The sequence below is a fragment of the Platalea leucorodia genome, assembly GCF_965183815.1.
Source record: "Platalea leucorodia genome assembly, chromosome: 2".
Classification (NCBI taxonomy): Eukaryota; Metazoa; Chordata; class Aves; order Pelecaniformes; family Threskiornithidae; genus Platalea; species Platalea leucorodia.
The window spans coordinates 96,835,426-96,857,804 of NC_138824.1; the positions used below are offsets into that span (position 1 = coordinate 96,835,426).

Genomic DNA, 22,379 nt, shown 5'->3' on the forward strand with positions numbered 1-22,379 from the left:
GTGAATGATGATGATTATTCTACGGGCAAAGGATGAAAAGAACAGGAAGTTTCTGTTTTCCTGTAAAAGTCTGAAAGAAGTTAAGAAAAGAGAGTTATCCTCTCAGGATATGATGTGCCAAGTGTACTGAATGCAAATACAAAATTTCAAATGGAAATTTTCAGTTAATGTCCATCACAAGATAAATTGCCTTTTTGCCCACAAATGGGCAAATCCAGAACTCAGTTTCCAGTGAGAATTACCAGCACTTATGCTTACAAATTTTAAGCATGATTTCTGTGAATAATTGCTCATCTTTAGAACTCTCTGTCTCCACATATAACCTTGTAAGTACATACATCTATTACATTAAAAAGGGAGAGAAGTGAGACTGCAAGGAGGGGACAAACATGATAAGTAGTTTAAAGATTTCAAATGGGCTATTTTTTAAATATTTTGCAGTGCATTACTTTTGCTGGAATTGTATGAAGAGCACAAGACCAACTGAGTAAGCATGCTATCTTATTCAGCTCAGTTTGCAGTATTTGTTAGATAATGCTTAATTCCCTCATCTGAAGTTACATTTGTATATGAAGATGGAAGTAGATTTCAGCATAATAAAAAGAGGAGAAAACTTTATTGATAGTAAATCTACTGTAAATATTCCATGTGAGCTTTAGGAAGTCTTCTATATTATTTTACAATACGTTATATTTTACCTGAGGTTTGCTGGTTTCCTTAGCATTTAAGGTTGGCATCTGGACTCTGAATCGAGCTGCACCATTCAGGAAGGTTTTAGAACTCTGAAAAAAAACAAACCAAAACAAAACAACCCCATACTTCTGTTGCCTGTTTTTTAAAAGACTATATTAGTGTTAATCATTTCTCTGCAACAAAAGTCTTTGTGCATTGTAACATAAACATAACCCCAAATGAAGCATCTTTAATTTAAGGATTGTATATTTCAGGTTTTCGAAGTTCTTATGCAGACCTACGGCAATGTACATAAAATGCAATCACAAATTTATTTGAAGGCTAACTTCATACTGTTTTTAGACAGAAGCAGCATACTGAATTCAGAGCACAGTCATGCCATTCTTAACATTTTGAGCTGTTTTTTCCTCTACTGAACTTTCATTGACATTGCAAACTTAGTTTTTTCTCATAAGTAGATGATCCTAGTAGCAACTACAGAAATTGATTTGTTTCAGAAAAAACTTGATTCTTCATTTCCGTGTCCCTTTAAGATAAAAGTTTATCCCTTTAGCTTATGCTTACTTATTGTGCATATTCTTCTAAGCCAGAAACGGACTGTGCTCTTGTGGGCAGGAGGGTTAATGAAGGGTCTGAGCACCTCCAGTATGCTCAGTACCGAAATAAAGGCAACAAGCTATATTTTAGGCCTCAGATGGATCTGCTTTTTACACTTACTTATTAACAAGCCCATTAGTGTATCAGTTCACACAAAAATGGAATTCACTGGAAAACATCATTCCGAGATCCTTGGTCCAAAAAGATCTGCCAGGGACATTAAGGTTTGTCCGCTGAATTAAATATACCGCTTCAAAGTAGGCTTGCAGTCAGGTAGGGACAACCTATTGCTAAGACCACAAGAGGCTAAGACCACATTCCTCAGGGATGAGATGTTTGTTTAAGTGTCTAATCACACTATGGATGCCACATTAAAAAAAAAAAAAAAAAAGAAAACAAAAAATCCCAAACCCTGCCCCAAATAAAACCCCCAAAACCCACCACCACAAATAAAAAAAAGAATGCCCATCCTCACCAAACATTTTAATTAAAAATGCATCACTAGGTAATTCTTCCCCAACAAAAACACAAGGATAGGTACTGCAGTATTCTTTAGACAAACTGCCATTCATCAACCAAATCCTTCTAAGAAGGCAAAAAACTTTTGAGGATAAACTGAAGTATTTCTGCTGCTCAATGCAGAGCAGAGGCACAAGCACTCTTGGGTATCCATTCCCCAACATAAACAAACAACACTCAAACCCCCAGGGTCTGATAAAGCAGATTTTTAAATTTATCCTACAGAAAATTAGGCTCTTGTCAAAAAAAGTGCTTTACAATAATCTGTGGGGAAGAAAATCCATTATCTAGAGACAAGTCATCTACATCTACATTCAGCAGCTCAGCAGAGAAAAAAATGAAAGACTTTTTCATTTGACTGTCAAAAATAAGATTTACTGTGGTAAGGAGGAAATGTCTGGGGAAAAGGACTAGACTGAGAGGCTGCACATTTAATACTTAGACTTCTTTCTCCTTTTCAGAAGATAAAAATTGCAGCTTGGTATCTTTTAAATGCACAAGCACTTTGCCACAGGAGTTTGAGAGCTAAGTTTCCTGGAAATGTGAAGTCAGGTTAAAAGAAAGTTCCTAGAACATAAAGACAGGTTTGTGTGAACATGCTGCAACTAACATGTTTACCTAGGAGAAAAAAAAAAAAACAAAACCAAAAAACCCCCCAAAAACAGGTACAGGGAGAAAAGATGAGAAGCAATAAAACCAGTTCTAAATCATCACATTTCACAGATGCCATTAAAGCTACTCTTTAACTTTCATTATGAAAGTGCACCAATGCTTAATAAGCACACTGACTTCTCGCTTGCATTTGTCATAGGTATAGCCTTTTGGAAAGTCATAGATTAAGCCTCCAATGCTAGCATTTAAAAGCACTTTACCGTACTCAAATATTTGTTTTGAAACAAATTTCAGGTTTATAAATCAGAGCCAAGGTGAATACAAGCAAATGAAGCACAGCCCAAGAAATCAGTGAACAAAGAATAAGAACCATGCATTCAAGGCTCTGTGCCTGGCTCTCTCTGTGTGCTTCTGGACAACTCGATGAAATCGGATTACTCACCACTACAAACTCTGTAGAAATATTGGGCACACGATCATGCTGCAAATAAACAGTAGACCAAATTCATCCAAGATAGTGATATCACAGAGATGAATCTGATCTACAAATCTTAATATAAATCTACCCTAAGTCCTTCTCTCATGTTGAGCATTTATTTTAGTTGTGCTTAAACTTAACTGGCCTCATTCTTCCACAATGAGGTTTGGCTTTTGGCACCAGCTGGCAGAGCTGCCTGCACCTAAGCAAGACATCTGTCCAAACTGACCTACTGTGGCCTTATAAGCAAAGCAAGTGTGTATATTTCTTTAATGCCATAGAAAAAAAAAACCAAAACATTTCTAACTATTTGCAAAAGCACAGAGGATGTTCAGGTCGTCACTGAAATGACTGAGCAAAAAAAGGACAGCTAGCATTTTATTCCTGCCAGCAAATTCTACCCCTTGTACAACATGACTGAAATTTTTTGTTCCCGGTAATAACACAGTCTATTTTACTACATGAACCTTCCTTCAATTAACAGTTTTCTTTACAGTTAGACATTGTCCTTACCACATCTGCATTTGTAGATCTTCTTGAACTTCTATTCTTACCTTATTCATTTCCTTAACTTCAAAAACCACCCTCCCTGCAGCGAACAGAAGCTGTGAGCCCTACTCAGTAAGGATTTAGAACCCATTGCACTTTGCAGACCACACAGGTCTGAAGAGAGGTATCTGAGCAATTCAAATAGCATATGGCTTCCCAAGGCAACGGCGAATCTTAATCTGAGAAGGGTCCAAGGCAGGCGGGGAAGCACTTTTACAAGCCTCCTACAAGACTTGCAGATGTGAGTATAGGAAGTACGGAAGGAAGAAGTGCTGCCTTTAGCTCTGGAGAGCAAGGTTTCCAGGGAAACAGAAGGTCAAATGCATCCCTATGCAACGAGACTGCGCCTGGACCAGTGATCTTGCTGGTGTTCTAGAGAAGATTAGGTCAAATGCTAGCCCTTTTCTGGGACTGGGGGAAAGGGTGGTGAATGGAAGGGGAAAAAAGCCCCTAAAATACTAAGTTTTTGTTAAAAATATCATGGCAAGTAGATACTGAATGTCAGATTTTTCCATACCAGCTCCTTGAGACAGATGAGCAACATATTGTGTTATGCTTTCCAGTAAAAGTGTATTTGAAACAAATAACAAACATTTACTTCCATAAAGCTTAACAGGAAATTCTGTAAACATTATGCTCTAGGCATTATAAACATTAGCTGAAATGTTCATGGGAGCATTTCTGAACTACATAAAAGCTAGGGAAAAAAGTGCCTCCTGTTAGGAGTCTTGAAGAGTCACTTAAAATATTCTCGTACTTGACAGAAGTTACCTTTAAGAAATGAAAGAGAATTAAATGAAAAATACAGAGAGCATTGTGAGCACACCTTATCTCACAGTAATAAATTAAGAATAGGAGTTCCACAGACCATTAGAAGTATTCAGAAGCTTTATCAGGAGTACTTCATATGAGGAGAAAAAACCCATTAACTGGTAAAAAAAGAGGTAACAGACTAGAAAAGTCGCCTTTGGTTACTATTCAAGAAGAAGAGAGCATTTAAAAAGTAAAAAGCCATCTATCTGAAACTACTGGGGGAGTGATAAAAAACCAGCAATCATCCCTGTACAATCTACCTGCGAGACTTGCAACTAAAAGGTATAGTTCACATATACCTGCATGTGCAGACAAGCTCCAGGTATAATCCCCTAGCATTGGAAACCATATGTGGGATTCCCTTGGGACCTTCCCTCCGACACTTTCCCCAACAGCCCTGATTTGCTTAAGACCTTCTTTGCCAATCTACCCCTACTATTCTTCCAAAGAACAAGCTGAAAATGTGGCAGACCTGCTTGCCCACAGGTCCCTGAGAGCCAAAGCGGAAACAGCCTGGAGCAACAGGCTGCTCTAGGTTTTGGTTACAGTAGAGACAAACACATACCAGAGTCTTATGGAACATGAAATGGGGATGAACCTGCAAACACACTCCTAAATGAAACTGGGCTGCAAACGGCATTCTGTTACGAGAAGTTATACACAGCTGGTCTTCCTAATGCTCTCTTTTTTGTTCGCTTTCCTTGGTTTTTATTTTTTCTCGTTCTGTTTGGGTTGCCTCCCTCCTCTTGGGTCACAGCTACACGAGGCAAGAAAGGAATCATCTTCTCACGTAGTAGCTAGAGCTTTCTCAGGCACATCTTTTTGCCATTGACATGGCTTTCTACATTACTGAATTTTGAGTACATAAAATGTCTTTTGAACTTTTGTTTTAAAAGCATTGGGCAAACACTTTGGTACCAGAGCTTAACCACTTCCAACCTACTTTTAAAACAGTTTTTGAACAACCTTATACTAATACTTAAAGAGAAAGCTTTCCTTTTAGAAACAATTTAAAAAGTTGTGAGTTTTGCTGCCACAATGGCACAAGGAAGTATATATGCAATGTTCAGCAACCCAAAGAAAGCTTAGACATTTGCGCACACACACACACACACACACACACACACACACACACTTCAATCCTACTTCAACAATGCCTTATGCGGTCAGTATCTGATGCTGGATTTTCAAACTCTTGTGTCAAGAAAAGTTGCATTTTCCCTTGTGACCCGGGCAGTATGTGTTCCACAGTTTGTATGTGTGTGAGTATATTTACAGTTTAGTGAATTTCACTACCTTGCCAAAATTTAAACCCTTAAAGTATAAGCTCTCATACAATAGCAAGATCCACTGCCTTGATGCCAATGAAACATGTGATCAGTGCATTCTAAAAACTCTAAAAACTTTTTAAAAAAAAAAAAAAAATCTATGCATAAACAGCACCTCCATCCTTGAGGATTTTAAAATTTGACAGGCAAAGCCCTAAGCAATTTGATCCTATGTCAAATTTAGGCCTAGTATGAGCAGAGGGTAGGACCATACAATGTCCAGAGGTCCTGTCCCTTCCAACCTAAATTATTCTGTGATGCCACAAAAACTAAAGTATTGATTTGTCATGTGACCCATACCACTAAGCACAGATTATTTCTCTCTGCTTTTCACAGCTTTTCATTAATGCAAGTTTTAGTTAAATAAAGGCCATATTATGTCATGACTAAACTCACTGTCACAGACTGACTGTTTGCTCCAATCTCTTCACCTCAGCTTCACATCCATCCCTTGCTTCCCCCTTTTCCCTAGCCATGCGCTCCTACTGTCCTTCCCTCTATTCAAGTGAACATCCCACCTTCCATCCCCAAGCCCATAGACGCATGATTCATTCACACTATGTCAGCAAAGGGCTGTTTGCTCTTTCTGCAATGCCTAATACGGGGTTCTCAAATGGTGAGACCCTTCACAGGATATGGTTGGCAGCTATCTCATCATGCCATACCTAAGGAAGGAAGGCAACAGCGGGACATAGGTCAAGATGCTCTGAAGATGCCCAGGAGGACTGGAGGAAAGTAAGAAAACTCAAAAAAAAAAGGTGAACAGTTTTTACTTGGTTTACTGTAGTAAGATCATCTATTCCAAAACTTTAGTTAAAACAAACTCATTCACCTCTTGATTCACATTGCTTTGATAGAAAGTAAGCTACTGGTTTACCAGTGAAGCACAGAAGACCAATCATTCCCTCAAGCATAGAGTCGGTTGTAACAGCCTGGCACAAAAGGGCCACACAGCTTATCTGATTTCCAGAACTATCATAATAAACGTGTATTAGGAGGCAAAAATCAAAATAGAAAAAGCATTCACTTACACTGGATGGCGTGCAGGAGCAACTTACATCTCTAGGATCTGAAATACAATGCCGTGCATAGTTAATAGTGAAAACAAGCATAATGAATATCTCTTGAAACACTTACCAGCAGTGTAATTTACCGACAATAAACCAACAGTACAGATAGCACAGAAGTAGTCCTGGTAGAAATGTGTAACGGTAGCTTTAGAAAAAAAGAAAAGCGTGCTCCATGGTACCCTTCCCATCCTACGACCACATTAAGTGTTATTCTGGCAGTCCAGCTCATTACAGCATTCTAGCTATATTCACAGAACTTTTTACTTCCTGAGATAGGACAGTTACAGTAAAATAAGCATTCATACTAGTATCTCTGGGTCTACATAGGGACTAGATGAGGCATTCCTTTTTAATTTATAATTTAAAGTGACAAAACTTGCTTTATCGACTGACTTCTGTATTTCATACCACAGAATATGGGTGGCACGGGTTGAATGGTAGCACAGAATATACATTGCAGCCAGGTGGGACGTTCTGCTAAGATACACTTGAACAATTTGTAAAGACAGGGAACTAATGCCAGGGCAGTGGACCGAATTCTGAATTGTTACTCTCTCGGGTATGCCAGAGTCTGAGCATATCAACTCTTTAATCGTACACAGGTTCCTCTCCATCTAGTGTTCCAGGAAGTTCTTGAAGTATTGGCATAGCTTAAGGAATATACTTTGCAGTGGGTCATTTAGCTTAAACAGCCAGTGTTCTTCACCCATAATGAGCCCTCCATGGTTCTATCCCATTAAAGCACTTACGTTCAATAAGAAACAGGAAACAAACAATCCCCATCACAGCAATGATAACACCAGGCATCACGAAGGAGAGACCCCAGCATGTAGACACCCAATAAGCAGCAATTAAGGATCCCAAGATATTTCCTACTGAAGTGTGTGAATTCCAGATTCCCATGATCAAACCTCTCCTGCATTTAAAAAAAAAAAAACAAAAAAAAACCAAAACATTTTTTATTATTCCAACAATAAGCATTACTATCTTGAGAAAAGTGTATCACAAGTGACTGTTCATTTGTGGTGTCAGTGAAATATCTGCAATCTTACTGTTCTTTAACTGACCACTTCTTTATGCTACAGTCTTTCACCTGGCAATTTCAAGGCACCTCAATTATTACTAGAAGCTTTCTAAATACTTCTCCGTGCACGACAGAAGTCATCCTGCATTTAATGGCATTTAAAGGCACCACTAGGGCTTGTATATTCTGGATAGAGTTTCTTTGATAAAAACAAGTATGCAGATGTTGTGTAGCACATGCACGCTAAGTCTGATGCTTCAGGGAATGAAAGTCCTCCTGCAAACACATTGCACCGATAATCTGATGCTTTCAGGATATGTTAGACTTACCATGCACAAGAAAAAAATCTGTACAGGATACGTAGAGCAAATTCAGTATTTTCTGATCACATTCTGGACTTGCTAGGCACTAGGAGAAGGTAACTCCTGTGCAAGCTTGGCTAACAGACACATCAAACTGCTGTCTGCCTGGAAATCCCAGATTAGAGCTGCTGTAGAATAGCTCCAGCTGAGCTAATGTAAACCACAAAAATCCTACTGAAGTTGTGACAGTTAGCAGGTTTTTTTTTCCTTGTAAGTCATAGGAAAACTGCCTTGCCCTCAGCAGGAATTTACCTGGAGCAACCTAATTCGAACTAAACCAAATCTTTTCCTTTTGCTGAAGACAAGATCTAAGAGGTCTGCTCATGTTTCACGGAATTTGTAGCAAAATGAAAACAAGAACCAGATCACTGACATTCAAACCAGAGCCCTATCCACCAGTCCACTCTGCAGCCTCCTAAAAGTAAAGGCTGTTGCTTTCACACAAAGCAAAATCTGAATAAATATATTTGTTTTGCACAGACTCACCAATTTTGTTCAGCATTGTATGACAGTTATTATTCTCTGCATTTTGTAACATTCACCAAAAAGGCTGCAGGGACTACGGAAAACTAGTTTGAGCCTACATCTTCTTAACTACCCCGTGATTTTATACAGAAAGCATATACTTAATTTTCACATGTCCTTCTCTTGAACCAATTGCCAATAATGTTCATTCAATGGTATGTATGTACAATGGATGGCACTACAGTAGCATTACTATATGCTACGTGCATCGACCATTATCAGAGCCAATGGATTTAGCATGCAGCTCTTGCAAAATTTATGGAAAACTCCTGTATGGTATGACAAAATAAACATTACGAGTGATCTCTATGCAGGATTAAGAAGAAAAAAAAAAAAAAGATGATTTAAAGAAAGTGACAAAAAGAAAGGTTGAATCAGTTGCCATATGTATTTTCTTTTTTTATTTACATTTTCAAGTTTCTGTAAGTGTGTTAGAAAAAAAGACATTAGACAAGAAGATACTTTTAGAGTTACACCCTGACAACTGATTTGAAACACAAATGAAAACACGGGAAATTCCACATTAAAATGGCATAACAACAGCCTTTATTAAAACTGTTTTAGACTTAATATTTGCAAGAATTATTCTTAATTCAATTCTGAAATATTTCATCTGAAAAATTAAACATCAGACTAAAGAGCTACCACAGAACACTGTTCTGACATGAGAGAGAATTTCAAACCTATATATAAACTAATCAGCGTAACAAAGGAAACTCCTCTCAAAGACCTACATAACTGCTTGTTTCATCCCAAAAAAAACACTGAAGCAAAAGAAAGATATTTAAATTGACTATAATATTACAGCCCAGAATGTGTTGATTTGTACGTCCAAAACTTTAGATTACGTATTATTTACCTTCCTTTTCCAAACCAGTTGCCAATACATGTAACGACGCTTGGCCAGCCAGTAGTTTGCACCAACCCATTAGCTATCTGAAAGTATATAAAAATAATAATAAATAAACATACCCTTAATAAGTCAGGTTCCTACACAATTTGAACATATGGCAAGGCATGTTTGCAATCAAACAAAGGAAAAAAAAAAAAAAAGAAAACTTTAGAGGAGACTGGATAACTTTGAACATTAACTTTAAAACACTTAACAGACACCTGTAAATAAATTGAGAGGAGAAATTTAACTTACTATATTCGGGCTGAATTAAGAACTATTTCAGCCTCCATGTTGCACAGATCATAACCCTTACTCATCTCAACTCCTAAAAAGCTCCCTATCTCGAATAACACATTAACACAAAGGTCACAATACAATAATTCACTTGTAAAATGAGCATTTGAACATGCAACGAAACGACCTCACTCTACCCAACAAAAACGAATTAGGCTGGTGGTGTGAGACTGCCCTTGGCATTACAGGATTCACTGAGCACGTTACGCAGTGCAGCATTGGTAGAGATAGCTGGCTTCACCCTAAAGGAGCCAGCTCCTGCCTTGGAAACCACATAAGCCAAGAGCGTTGGGGCAGCGACACGGTTAAACGGATGACGTTGTGAAACGGTTATAAAAGCCTGCGGTACCCAAGTTAGTATCGCGGCATGCCGTGTTGCACAATGCCATGCACGTGTGCCAGTGGTGGAAGTCCTACTGCAGTAGCACAAAGAAAGCAGTAGTGCAAGGTGCAGACCTGTCCAAAATGACTCAGAAGTGCTAACCATATCCTGGTCCTGACCTAAATTCCATTTTACATCAATGGTAAATATTCTTGTGACACCTGATTAGATCTACAAGTGCTCTGAAAAATCCCACACAGTGAATCTCATTACAGAAGCTGCCCGTTCTCAGCCGCACCAATGTGGGAGACTGTTCATCATTAGCAGTATAAATGTAATTTTCCTGCAGAGAAGGCCAGGATGAGTCACTCAGGTCTTGGCAGACTGACAAAAGTAAACACACTTGTTTTAAAACTCGCCCACATTTAAGCTTGGATCACTGATTTGACACAGACTGAAACACTTTAATTTGTTTTCAAAGAGTTCTTCCACTAAAAAAACATTTTTCAAAGATAAAACCTGGGGCTATCCACTCTATCATTTCTGCCTGTCATCAATGACAATGTACGCCAGCATTTACATCCTCCCATCCAACCACACTAATCACTGTTTGCAACTGAAAAAAAACCAATACTACACTAAACAGCACCATGGAAACTCAGAGTATCTAAATAACATCGTGCCTACCTGGGCCATTATGTAAAACCACAGATTATGTATATTATAGAAATAACCCAATCCAAACATTGCAGTGAAGAGTCCGCTAGCAAGCATCCCAACTGTCAGATAGTACCGGATAGGTAGCCGTTCTCCTATTATTCCACTTGGAATGTGGAAGGAAATAAAAAGAAAGGTAATAATTAAAAATGAGATCATATCCCAAGCCTTCACAAATAAAGAATATTTTGTGTTGTTTAATTCTGGTTGAGGAGAAACTTTACTGGTAACTGCTGTTTTCCTTCACAGCAGCAAATGAGCAATTTTTAGCACCTGACAAAAAAAAAAAAACCAACAACAAACATTTCATGTTCATTAATTGCCAAGTGCTGACATCTGCACAATCATCTTTCAGGGAGATGCACACCTGGAGCACACTGGAAGTCATTTACTTACAGAGTCATTTTCCAAATGACCCATAAGGTGGGACATGTCTCCAGCCACTTAAAGTGAGACTTGTCTCCCTTGCTAATGATTCTAGTTATGAAGGTTCTGGTTTTAGTCACTAAAAAGAAGCATCTCCAAACAGCAGCTAATATTGCACATTTTAAGACGGGTTCAGGATTATTTTTTAGGAGGTGGCTGCTTCTGTCCTGTGACTATGCAGAAAGCCAGGACAATCACTTTAGTCTACATGTGCAAGTTGGAGTCTGATAAAGTTTGAGGACATGTATTCCAGCATATATTCTTCCATATGAAGGAAAGACAGGCTGGACTGCAAGTTGGAAAGCATTCCTGCACAAGGCAGTCAGGATGGGTGCAGGTAAGAAGCCTTCTATATACAAGCTGGTACGACACCACTGGGGACTGAGAATGATGTGGGTTTTTTTCCTCAGCAACCAAGTTCTCACTCCCTTCACCAGCAACTTTACAGTGGGAAAGGACAATATCTCAGAAGCAGTACGGCCTCGTAAATTAACAGTAAGCAATAAAGCAGGTTTCCAAGAGAGTGAGGTTTACCTTAAATACATTCCAATTGCATATGCACACAGAAACGAGTAATCCAGTGCTCCCAGTAACTGTTTGTAGTTGTTCTTATCTAAGAATAATTTTCAAAACAAATTATCAGTTTAAATGTACCAATAACTTCCCAACCATTTTTACGTATTACAAGAAAAATGTTAGTGAACATGCACAGACACTTAATTTTCAACAGGCACTTTTAGACTTGAGCATGCATTTTGCAAAACTTTTTATTTACCCAAAAAAATCCCCTCTACAACTGACCGTTTTGCCTGTAACATACTAGGAAAATATTGGTAGGCCCATTCTTAATTCTATCTTATTCCAAACAGCATTTTGGAAGAGAAGAAACATCAGTTACTAACAAGGTGCCCTTTTCTTATAGGTCCTTAAACAAAAAAAAAAAAACACCCAAACTTTAACGGACTTTATTAAAAGTGGAAAGACGCGTTGCAAATGTGTGAGGTTCTAACAGTCAAAATGGCTAAAAAAAAGCCATCGTCATATAGGCTTTTAAGGAATCAGCTTAATATATATTTTTTAAATAGCTAAAGCCTTTTGCATTTCGTTTTCCAACTACTCATAAAGCACAGACATAGAAGTCTTGTTTTTAAAAACAAAAAACAAACAAAACAAAAAAACCAAAACAGGGTTCTGCTCTGTACCACAAATGACCACAATCACAACTAAATGGGACCTGCAGGCGGGATGGAGGGAGCAGGAGGGACTCCACTCAGACAGAAACACCAAGTCTAGTCTCAAGAGACCTGAGCTCATACCAAGAAAGACAGTTTGTGTATTTGCAAGGAGCCACAATTCCCATTGACTTTGAGAATAGAGTCAGAGTTATTAAAGCATTCCTTATTTCAGTGTTACTCCCAGCTTGCCAGCTATGTTGCTTGAAAAACAGAGCTGAAAGAACAAGCCTAGAGTGCTATCCCAAGGGGGTAGCTTTGCAATAACCTGTATGCTCATGGAAAAAGGAGGACACTGGAGCTCAGAAGTCTCCATTAAGAAAGCTAACTAGTGTTTTAGACAAGCAAACTCAGTCTCCCCTTGGTCCAGGGACAAGAAACAGCAACCAAGTTTAACTGCATCCTGATACATTTGGAAACCTGTGGGACCATATAGTTTCAGTAGACTGATTACCTTGCAGCAGGCAGTTAATACACAGAATTTTGTCCACAGAAAACCCAGAGCTCTGATCTTTAATTATCTTTGAACAGAGCAGGATTTTTTTTAATTGCTAATTAAAGAATAATTAGAATGGATGACTAGATAGACTGGAGTGGACTGGGACATTGACAGAACGGTCTATTCTACTTCACTGACATTCTTGGTAATGATAAAAGTGTCAAGGAATGATTCAAAATCTCTATTAAATTCCTATACAATTAAATTCAAATTTAATTATAAGTAGGCAAATATTTTTTTCTATTTCAGTGAAAGACCAGGTTCATAAGCTGTTCAGTAAGTTGTCAACTCTATTCTGCAATAAAGTTTCCCATTTTTCTCCATTAAAATGAGGAGAAAAATATTCTTTCTGGCAGATAAGAACTCTGAAAAGTTCCAATTTAGATAAACACCAAGTAATTTCATTTAAATGACTGCTGGACCTTGAACTAAAATAGCAGAAAATTATAATGGTTTATTTTATTCTTCACCCTTTTTTTCCTTAATAGACACTCTAAAGACAAATCCCATTTTCTGACTGAAAACTGATCTACTGAAACCATCTCATAGCTATAACAGGTAAAATAATGTCAGTTGTTTAAGTGACTAAGTAGGAAAGACAGCATAAGGTAAGTCACAACTTAACTTGGTTTGGAAAAATCAATGAGAACATGGAAACAAAACACTCCTCCCATACACATCTCCTGAATCCCTCCACACGTGGAGAAGAAATAGCAAGAGGCAAATAATCTAATTGTGAATATCAGCTCATTATTATGAAAGAAAAAAACGAAACAAAAAAACCCAACCCTTACCAAATGGCTCCCAACCACACTGAGATACATTAGATGGCTTTTTGACAGGCTGAATCTGGGCAGCATATTCCTTGTAGGAGCTAAGTTCAACTTCATGTGAAGCAGCGCAATGCTTATGCAGCTCTCCCTGATACAGAAAGGAAATTTGAAAATGGAAAATTTGCTTGTGACTGTTAATCCCCATACAGCAATAAATTCAACAATTCTAGCTCTCTATGAGCCTGTGTCAAACCCACTGAAATCAGTAAAATTGTTAGCCATTATTAATTGCTTGGTATTTTGCTAGATGAAGCCACCATTACATGAAAGAGTAATTACGTGGTTAGAAACAACATGCTATAGCGAACTGGTGTTTCTGATACTGCAGAATTTCAAAATTCTTCACTAACATCAAGCTACTTTGCCCATTGTTATTCATCAGTTATATACAATACAGCCCTGGGGGATTTGATTTGTGTTTGGCAAGTTATACAGGCAGAAGATTAAACTAACAAACCTAGAATTAGATAGGATTTTGCCACCAGCTTCACTGGGAACAGAGTCCCAAGTGCACAGACAACTATGACTGTGATGTTCAACAGTACTTGGAACAGTCTTGTAAATGCCAGCAGAATTTTATCATGTGTGACTCATCAGTTATGAGCAACTTTTCTCAAACATATGAATGTAAACCTGTAAACTCTTAAATGTCTATAATTAGATTAATTCACATGAATTAAGAATAGGCATAGCTGTTTCAAGTCTTAAGCCCTAAGATTAGACATATACGCAATATTCTAGGTGTGGTCTTACTAAAGTTTACCAAGTAAATGTCACTGCATACTACCTTTATCAGTTTTTCATCTTTTAAACCATTCCAAGTTAAACACTGCCTTTCACAAAAGGAAACACTGAAAAAGACGACTACTTCCGTGTTTGACAGGAGCAGAAGGATGTTTAAACGACACAACCTCGCTTACCTTAACTATACTAATGGGTTTCCTTGATAAATGGAAGCTGGCATACAGTAAGAAAGTGAGAGAGAAAATGAAGGCTCTGTACCTACAATATATTAAAAAAAAAAAAAAAAAAAAAAAAGAGTATTTGAAAATTTTTTTATTCAGATTTACTTTTAGCACTAAGTTACATAAAGACATTATACAAGTCACTAGTAATCTTGGAATAGTAGAAGACAACTTTTTTCATGTTCTCTAACAGCCTGAAGAACCACTCTAGCAGTTACACTGCCTTACATCACCTGCTCTGATCTGGCTTTGGAAGGGAGCTTAGCAGCACATGGGTATGGGCAGGACAACACAGCAGTGCTCTGGAGTCTACAGAGCTGATCTGCTTTACAACCTTCCTTTGGGGGCTGTTAAAAGGCAGTTCAACATTAAACATACTGATAATCAGATTTCACATTTTACTGTCTCATTCGGTTTTCTGGTACGATTAGGACATGATGGCTCTGTGAATTGTCAATTTGGCTACTATGGGTTATTACTTCTTTCTTTCCTTACTGCTTTTAGGATTTTGCTTTACTTTTGCCTTCCTCTGTAACAACAGAAATCAGCCCTTTCTAGAGATGGACGGGGGGACTGACATTGACTGTGTACTGTCAGCTGGAGCACATGAACACAATTAACCAGCTTTGGGATTGGGAAGGAATTTTCCCTTGTACCTCACTGGCATCCTTGGGTCTTTCCCTGCAGTGCATCTGAATTAAAAGGGCATCTCAAACTCCCTGTCACTGCAAGCATTGAACAAAGATAACAATCTGATCTATTCTATTGTATTCTCTACCTGCAGCATGTTTCAGTTGTTTACAAAGGAGAGTGTTTTGTGGATTTGTGCTTTTAACAATACACAGAGATCAGAGTGTGTCTAGCCTTGATCTTAAAACTAACATCTGTAAATAAAAGTACATATATACATACAAAGATCTGATATCACACAGCCTCCTATGGTCCCTAACTTTTAATTAACCTTTTCCAACCTTTTTCTGCCTTACATAAACTTTTACATAACAAGGGTCGCTTTATAGTTCTGGCATATTCACAGAGACATTAAAAAAAAAAAAAAAAAAAAAAAGAGCGAGTTATCCCACGAGTTGTTATTCACCCCCATGATTGAAAACATCCTCACAAGTGATAAAACTGAAATGACTTTGTCCTTGATGCTCTACTAGAGAAAGCATGTGATAAAATTGCTCAAATGGGAAGTGCTTCGTCTTTCATTTGTTATTTTTTTGTTAGTCACACACAACTGATGCAGTATTGTATCTCAGAAAGCACAAGAACTGATGCCATCCAACTTCCAGGATTAGTTTTTTCTAAAGCAAAGAGTTTTTGGGTTTGTTTTTTTTTTTTTTTTAATATTACAGTAGCAAGAACTAAAACTGTAATTCTACAAGTCTATATTACACATCAAATTATAGGGGAGAAAATACACTTCTAATTAAGAAAGCTAACCTCGAGCACCCCTCCCACCTAAGAGTTTGAAAATAAAAATCTGAAATTTATCCCTTCAAATACCTTGCAAAGAAAAGGACAAAAAGCTTTATTCTCTAGCACACTTGACTAGTAAGGGTCTGTCTGGGTTCCCCCAATGAATTATCTCACTTTTTAAATGTCAGCAATATTTATTTATTATACAACTGACTATATTTTCTTGCTGTATATGTTAAGCAACGAAAAAGCAAAAATAGAGTAAGGCAACAGTATCGTCTTCCCCAGATATGAACTCACATTGTCCAAAACAAAGGTCACCACCATACTTCAAGACTTACCACTGATCGCGTGAAAATGAAGTGATGAGGCGAATCCCAGGAGGAAGCTGAGCCATCTACTTTACAGCTGGTACCAAATTTTCGGTGACACGATTATGTACTTGTGACAACGTTAGCTGTTCTTCAGAATGAGTAACAAAGATCCTGCCAAAGCCGTGGTAGGCTGTTAACAAACGTGGAAGATATGCTGCCAAGTTGATCTCCTTGTAGGGTTTTTTTTTTTTCTTATACCTTCAGTCACGATGTGGCAAATTCTTCACTCTGCCTTTGTTAACTGCTGATCTTCAAATAAAAGAAGCTGATAAGTAAATATTCTTACTGAGTTATTGTAATATTTTCTAATCATAACATTTGAATCAGCAATTACCTATTTCAGAGACAAGTAATTACCATAACTAACCTTCTAGACATCAAAAATGTAATGGAGAATTTTAAGCCAATATAAATCGCAGCCTTTTCTGAATTTTATCATGTATAATCTATTTTGAGAAGTCAGCATAGTATAAAGCAGTGGGGACAAAAGGGAAAGATGTACTTACAACATGATCCAAAGCCAGCTGACATCAAAACACTCTGCTTTTGTCCCAGAAAGACTACAAATAGGCAATTCCCCACCTTACAAAGATCTATTTTAACACATCAGAAACATTCATGAGGTTGAAATTTGTTAAAAAAATGACTGTAGTGTTTTCAGCTCAGAACAGAAACTCCTCCAGCTTGAGAGTGGGTGCTGCTGAAGAATGCTGCCAGCAAGGCTTGACCAGCACTCCCTCTTCCAGCCCGATTCCCCCATCCCAGTATCAGTGCTGCACAAAGCACCACATCGTCAGAAAACTTGGAAAAGAGAAAAAAAAAGTTTTTTCACCACTTGTGCTCCCTACACCAGCTCATCCAGCACAAGGGAGAAAGCAGGCTCATGTGCATGATATGCATGGAAGGGTGAGACTGTAGCAGCATCAGTTCAGTTTGGTTTAAAATCTTGTAGAGTTCCCCCTGTTTATTCAAATTTGGGCCGAAGCCCCTCAAGAGAGAAAGATGCACAGTGCCCTTTATTACAGGTACAGCAACAGGAACTAGCTGCATGGTTATTTGGCAGCAAGTCTGAGCCAACTGTTGAGTAAGATGACAAAAGGCACTGTAGGCAAAAGGTGTGACTACACCTCATGCATGCAAGCCGAGCCTCCCTCTGTGCTAACAGCAAAGCCACCCCAGCAGGATGCCAAATAACACGCCAGGGTCTGCAGCATAACCCCTACCCTCCCGGTAGCCCAGCTAGTGGGTTTAATGCCAGCACCAGCCACTGCGACACTCCTGACGGGAGGCTGGCAGGATACAGGACTAGCTCTCCCGGTAAACAACGGCAAAATCTCCTTTGAAGAAAACACACCTGCCAAGACCAAGGGTTTGTCTTAACTTGGGAATTTTAGAGGCTCTCACAAGGGCAGGCAAAGGCGAGAGCCTCCCTCTTCCCATCTTTATTGCCCTATCTTACTACAGAAATCAAAACTACTCCTCCTTAGCCAGCTGAATGACAACACCAAACAGTATCTGCTGGGTCAAAGCTGGCAACTTGAAAGCTTCACTATTCACATAGGCTTTTTCCCCAGGAATGGGCAAAACTACCACCTCTTCACATAACAGAGTATCACACCAAAAGATCAAGTGTCTGCTCCTTTATGCTAACACATTTTTGTCATACCCTTAATTTTTCCACAGTGTCCTGGTTCAGCTTGACACCTCCCTCCCCTAAAAGTGAACTCACTGACTTGCTAATCTGGTTTGGCATGTTCCACCTCCTCCCCCCCCCAGCCCCGATTCAGATAACTGCTTGTGCAATTAATCAGCAAAGCCCATAATCATTCCCAACAAACATGCGTTTCCTACCTCCTCTCTGAGGCTGCAGAGGTTAGGGAAAGTGCAATCCTACACCCTCCTCCCCTCTCCCACCCCCAGCTGCAGGTCCCTGCCTCCCTCGGTGTCAGACCTTGTAGTCATACAGCGATGGTTCAGGTGGCTGATCCATCAGAAAACCTGCCCTGAAAAACAGCTGATCCAATGGAGAATATTAACTCACTCTGTGGCCACAAAACCACTACAAAGGATGAATCTGAAGCAGCAACATGAAGGCAGGGACTAAAGGTGGGCCTGCCCCTTACAGCCATGGCTAGCTCGGTAGGTCAGCTGAACTCTAATTTCAGACCAACAACTGCTTGTCAGTAATTTCGTGTTTGGTTGAAATGAGCTGTGGATAGCTCCCGTGGGAGAAGAAAGGTAAGAAGAAGTAGGCACAAGCAGCCCTGAAGAGGAGTGAACTTTTCTGCCAGCAGTAACAGATCTATTTCAGGGTGATCCCAAACCCCATCTCCCCTCTCTCACAGTTATCCCAAACACCAAAACTATTATTTAACTGACCACACTTCAAGTGAGGTGACGGAAATACCTACTGGGAAAAAATGGAGAGGATGGCAAAGAACAAAAATCTGAGGTCATAAACCTCTTTCAACGGTTCCCTTAAAATATAATGGGACAAGGTAACTGTCCTCACAGAAAAGTAACTGTTTAACAGGTTACTATTTAACAGCTTTAGTGTAAGCAGGAAAAGATTTCATGCATCTTACAAAAAGGTTTCAGTGCTAAGTGGTCACACAAGGCTGCACATCTGTGCACCTGCTGCACAGATCGTACTCACGCCACCTCCTAACAGCGTATCCTGGCCATAAATCCAGAGTCACAAGGCCCTAGCAAAGGCAACTGGACTATGAGCAGCATTAAGAGAACTGCACCCTAACTCTATTCGACAGGGGCTGATTTCATTTTATCTACTGCAGGCAGAGAGACATGAGTCCTCATTTACTCGCCAACAGCTTATCTCTGTCCCCATATACCCATGAAAATAAACTAATAAAACTTCCTCCACAAAAGCAAAGAAACTTCTGGCAACAAAACTTGTGGTACCAGGTTATAAAGACTACATCCTGCTGGAGATTAAACCACATTTTAAAACCAAGCTATTCTTCAGAAATGACATTAACAGGCTACAACACATAACTGGTAGTTTACCAACACATCCTTTATATTTCCATTTTGCTAATGAAGCCCAAGGACAAGCTCCAATTCAATCACTCGAACTGGTTGTCTGTTCTTTCATTTTCAGCAACTATTTTACCTGAAAATGAAAACAAATACTTTTGCTTCCTCCTTGTACCGCAACGTATAAAGCAATATTCTGGTACTTACTTTGAATCCATATTTACCTTCCAAACTTTGTGTTGCTTCTTCAGGCTTCCTGCTGCACTGGCCGAAGCATAGCTCCCTCCCTGTTTCAGGAAAACACGGTCATTCGTGACTGGCCTTTACCACGGCCAATACTGCAAACCTTGGCTCAGCTGTGCTGTGCGCTGCAGAGAGCGAGCAAAACTCCTGCCTGGCCCCTGCCCCGTTGTACACAGCTCCCCGGGAGGGCGGACATTAATTCTGTGCGTGCAGACAGTGGGTAATGCCAACTCCTCATCGGGGCGTCCTCAAGGACTCCAAGGGCCTTCAGACACAGGCAGATCAAACGCATATGGTGCGCAATACTCAACAGCTCAGCACCTGGGCCATAAACTGCCAAATCCATCAGCTTTGGACCTTAAAGGGCCGTATACCTTCCACTGAATACAGAACGTGGAAAGCGGTTAATCCTTGGCTTAACGACAGGGGACAAGACCGCTTGTGAACGCACAGCGAATCCACCCCTGCGTCCCAGGACCCTGCATACAACCGCACCGCACCAGGCGCTACCCCAACACCAGACGGCCCGGCCTCCCTAAATGTCGAGCCAGGCCAAGGCCAGCGCTCCCGCACCCGCGGTCTGCGGGGCCAGGCCAGGAGCCGGGCGAGGCGGCAGCACCCGAGTGCTGTCGAGGCGCCGTGGCCTCCGGGAGCCCCCCCCGCACCCCCCGGGGAGGCTTCGGGCAGGTCGGTGCCAGCCGGGGGCTGGTCTCTGCCTCTGGGTTTACGATCGCTCAGCGGGCTCCGCCTGCAGCCGTAGGGGCACAGGCACAGCGTGGCCCCTCTGCGACCAACGGAACCCACGGAGCCCCGGGTGCGGGGCCTGACTCCGCCGGCTGGGGCGGAGGAGGGGGGTCTCGCAGCAAGCCCGGCCTCCAAGAAAGAAAAGGGGGAAAGCACGACAAAAGGTGACGGGAAGAAAACGGAGCGCCGGGGGCGGCGGCGGCGGCAGGGGAGGGGAGGGGAGGTGAGCGCCTGAGCGCCGGCAGCACCGCAGCCGCCTTCCCCGCGCCTCCGGCGGAGAGCCGGGGCCGCCGCCCCCGGGGCACCCCCGCCCGGCCGCCGCTCCCGAGCAGCCCGGCGGGAGAAGGGGCCGCCGCCACCCAGGCGGGAAGCGGCGGCGACGCCCCCGCTCCGCCCCCGCCGCGGGCACGGCAGGTGCACGGCCGCCCCCCGCCCGCCGAGCCGAGCCGAGCCGAGCCGAGCCTACCCGCTGCTCTCGCCCTGCCGCCGCCGGTAGCTTCCTGCTTCCTGCCTGGCCTGCGCCGAGCCCAGCCGAGCCGAGCGGAGCGGAGCGGCCGGGCGCGGCTGCGGATCGCCGCCCGGCCGCGGGAGCTGCGCGGCGGGCCGGTCTGCCCGGGCCCCTCCCCGCCGCGCCGTGGAGGAGGGCGCCCCGCCGCGGCGGGGCGGGCCGCGCCACGGCCGGGCTGGGCGGGCAGGCGGGCAGCCCGCCGGGGCGGGCCGGGCCGGGCCGCGGCGGGCGGTGGGAGACGCGCCGCGGGCTGGTGCGTGCCGGCAGCGCGGCCCGCGGGGGCTCCGGGCCGCCCCTGTAGCGGCCGGCGAAGCCTGCGGGGGAACCGCTGCTCCCGGCCCGGCCTCCCGCGGCTCCCCGGGCCTCGCCGCCGCGGGGCTGAGGGGGCGGCGGCTCCTCGGCGGGGCCCCGCACCGCCCCCATCCCGCTGGGGAACCGCGGAGGGAAAAGCCGCTCCGGGAGCCGGTGCTGCCTGCCCTCCCCGCCGACCCACCTGTCGCCCCGGCGGCCTCTGCCGCTCCGCAGCGGCGGCCCGGAGGCGGCCCGGCGCCCTCTGCCTCGCCCGGCATCGCCAGTGCCGGCCCCGGCCCCGGCCCCGGCGGCTGCCCGCCTGCGACGCGGGGAGGTGTTTCGGGTGCCAGGCCGCCAGCGTTAGGACATCGCACACCAGCTCGTCTGAAAACTGACGGCAAAATTCTTCAAAGGGCACTTCTTTAAAAAAGAAAGAAATTATTAATTTTATTTGCCTTCTGGTTTCCTGATCCTGCAGGGCTTTTTCATTTTCAGCAACCATATATATTTCAAAGCTTGGTTATTTTTATAAATGCATACTTTCAGCTGCAGGTGTATTTCTTTATTGTGACCACCTCACCAGTGCGGGTAACCCCACGCTGTTTATTTCATCCAACACTGAATAGCTGCTAACAGTTACCTTGTGCAGGTTTTAATTTATCTGTATAACTGTTTGTCCCTTGCAGAGTATCCCCTGCCTGGCACAAGCAGCCCACTTAAGGCGCTATCTAACATGTTCGGTTTTATTTTGTCTCTTCCCTCTCCTCTTGCACTGCCTTTGCCAGTAATTCCAATAAAAGAAACTGTTTGACTCCCGGGATGATATTGATTAGGCCTCACATTTCAAAGACTCAGACACGTGCATGGCTTTGCTCCACAATCCCAGCGGCATCTTTCCTTCCCTTTTTCCCAGTCAATAAACAAGCCCTTCTCCCTTACAGCAAGGTTTGCAGAAGCAGGGTCACAGAGTTGCACCAGACTGTTGCAATGCGGGTGGGTGTTGCACAGCTTGCCACTGTTAAACTTGTCACTGGCAGACCTCGACTC

At 42.0% G+C, this 22,379-nt stretch overlaps 1 protein-coding gene across 13 annotated transcripts in view; it reads right to left on the bottom strand.

Moving 5' to 3' along the window:
• Positions 1–21,553, bottom strand: part of SLC37A1 (solute carrier family 37 member 1) — a 41,197-nt gene extending 19,644 nt beyond the window's left edge. For 2 of the 13 annotated variants that reach the window (XM_082304155.1, XM_082304153.1), the window contains exons 1-12: positions 21,000–21,126; positions 19,771–19,833; positions 19,577–19,682; positions 16,517–16,798; positions 14,709–14,790; positions 13,750–13,876; positions 11,759–11,837; positions 10,769–10,904; positions 9,430–9,506; positions 7,409–7,575; positions 6,621–6,658; positions 699–782 (exon numbers count right to left, since the gene is read on the bottom strand). In XM_082304155.1, coding sequence (XP_082160281.1) covers positions 699–782; positions 6,621–6,658; positions 7,409–7,575; positions 9,430–9,506; positions 10,769–10,904; positions 11,759–11,837; positions 13,750–13,876; positions 14,709–14,790; positions 16,517–16,572 — 846 coding nt within the window. In that variant the 5' untranslated portion in view covers positions 16,573–16,798; positions 19,577–19,682; positions 19,771–19,833; positions 21,000–21,126. Of the gene's footprint in view, positions 1–698; positions 783–6,620; positions 6,659–7,408; positions 7,576–9,429; positions 9,507–10,768; positions 10,905–11,758; positions 11,838–13,749; positions 13,877–14,708; positions 14,791–16,516; positions 16,815–17,055; positions 17,351–19,576; positions 19,683–19,753; positions 20,748–20,999; positions 21,127–21,534 lie in introns of those variants that run through there. The other 11 variants (XM_082304159.1, XM_082304161.1, XM_082304160.1 and 8 more) reach the window with 11 other exon arrangements.
• Positions 21,554–22,379: the final 826 nt, after the last annotated feature.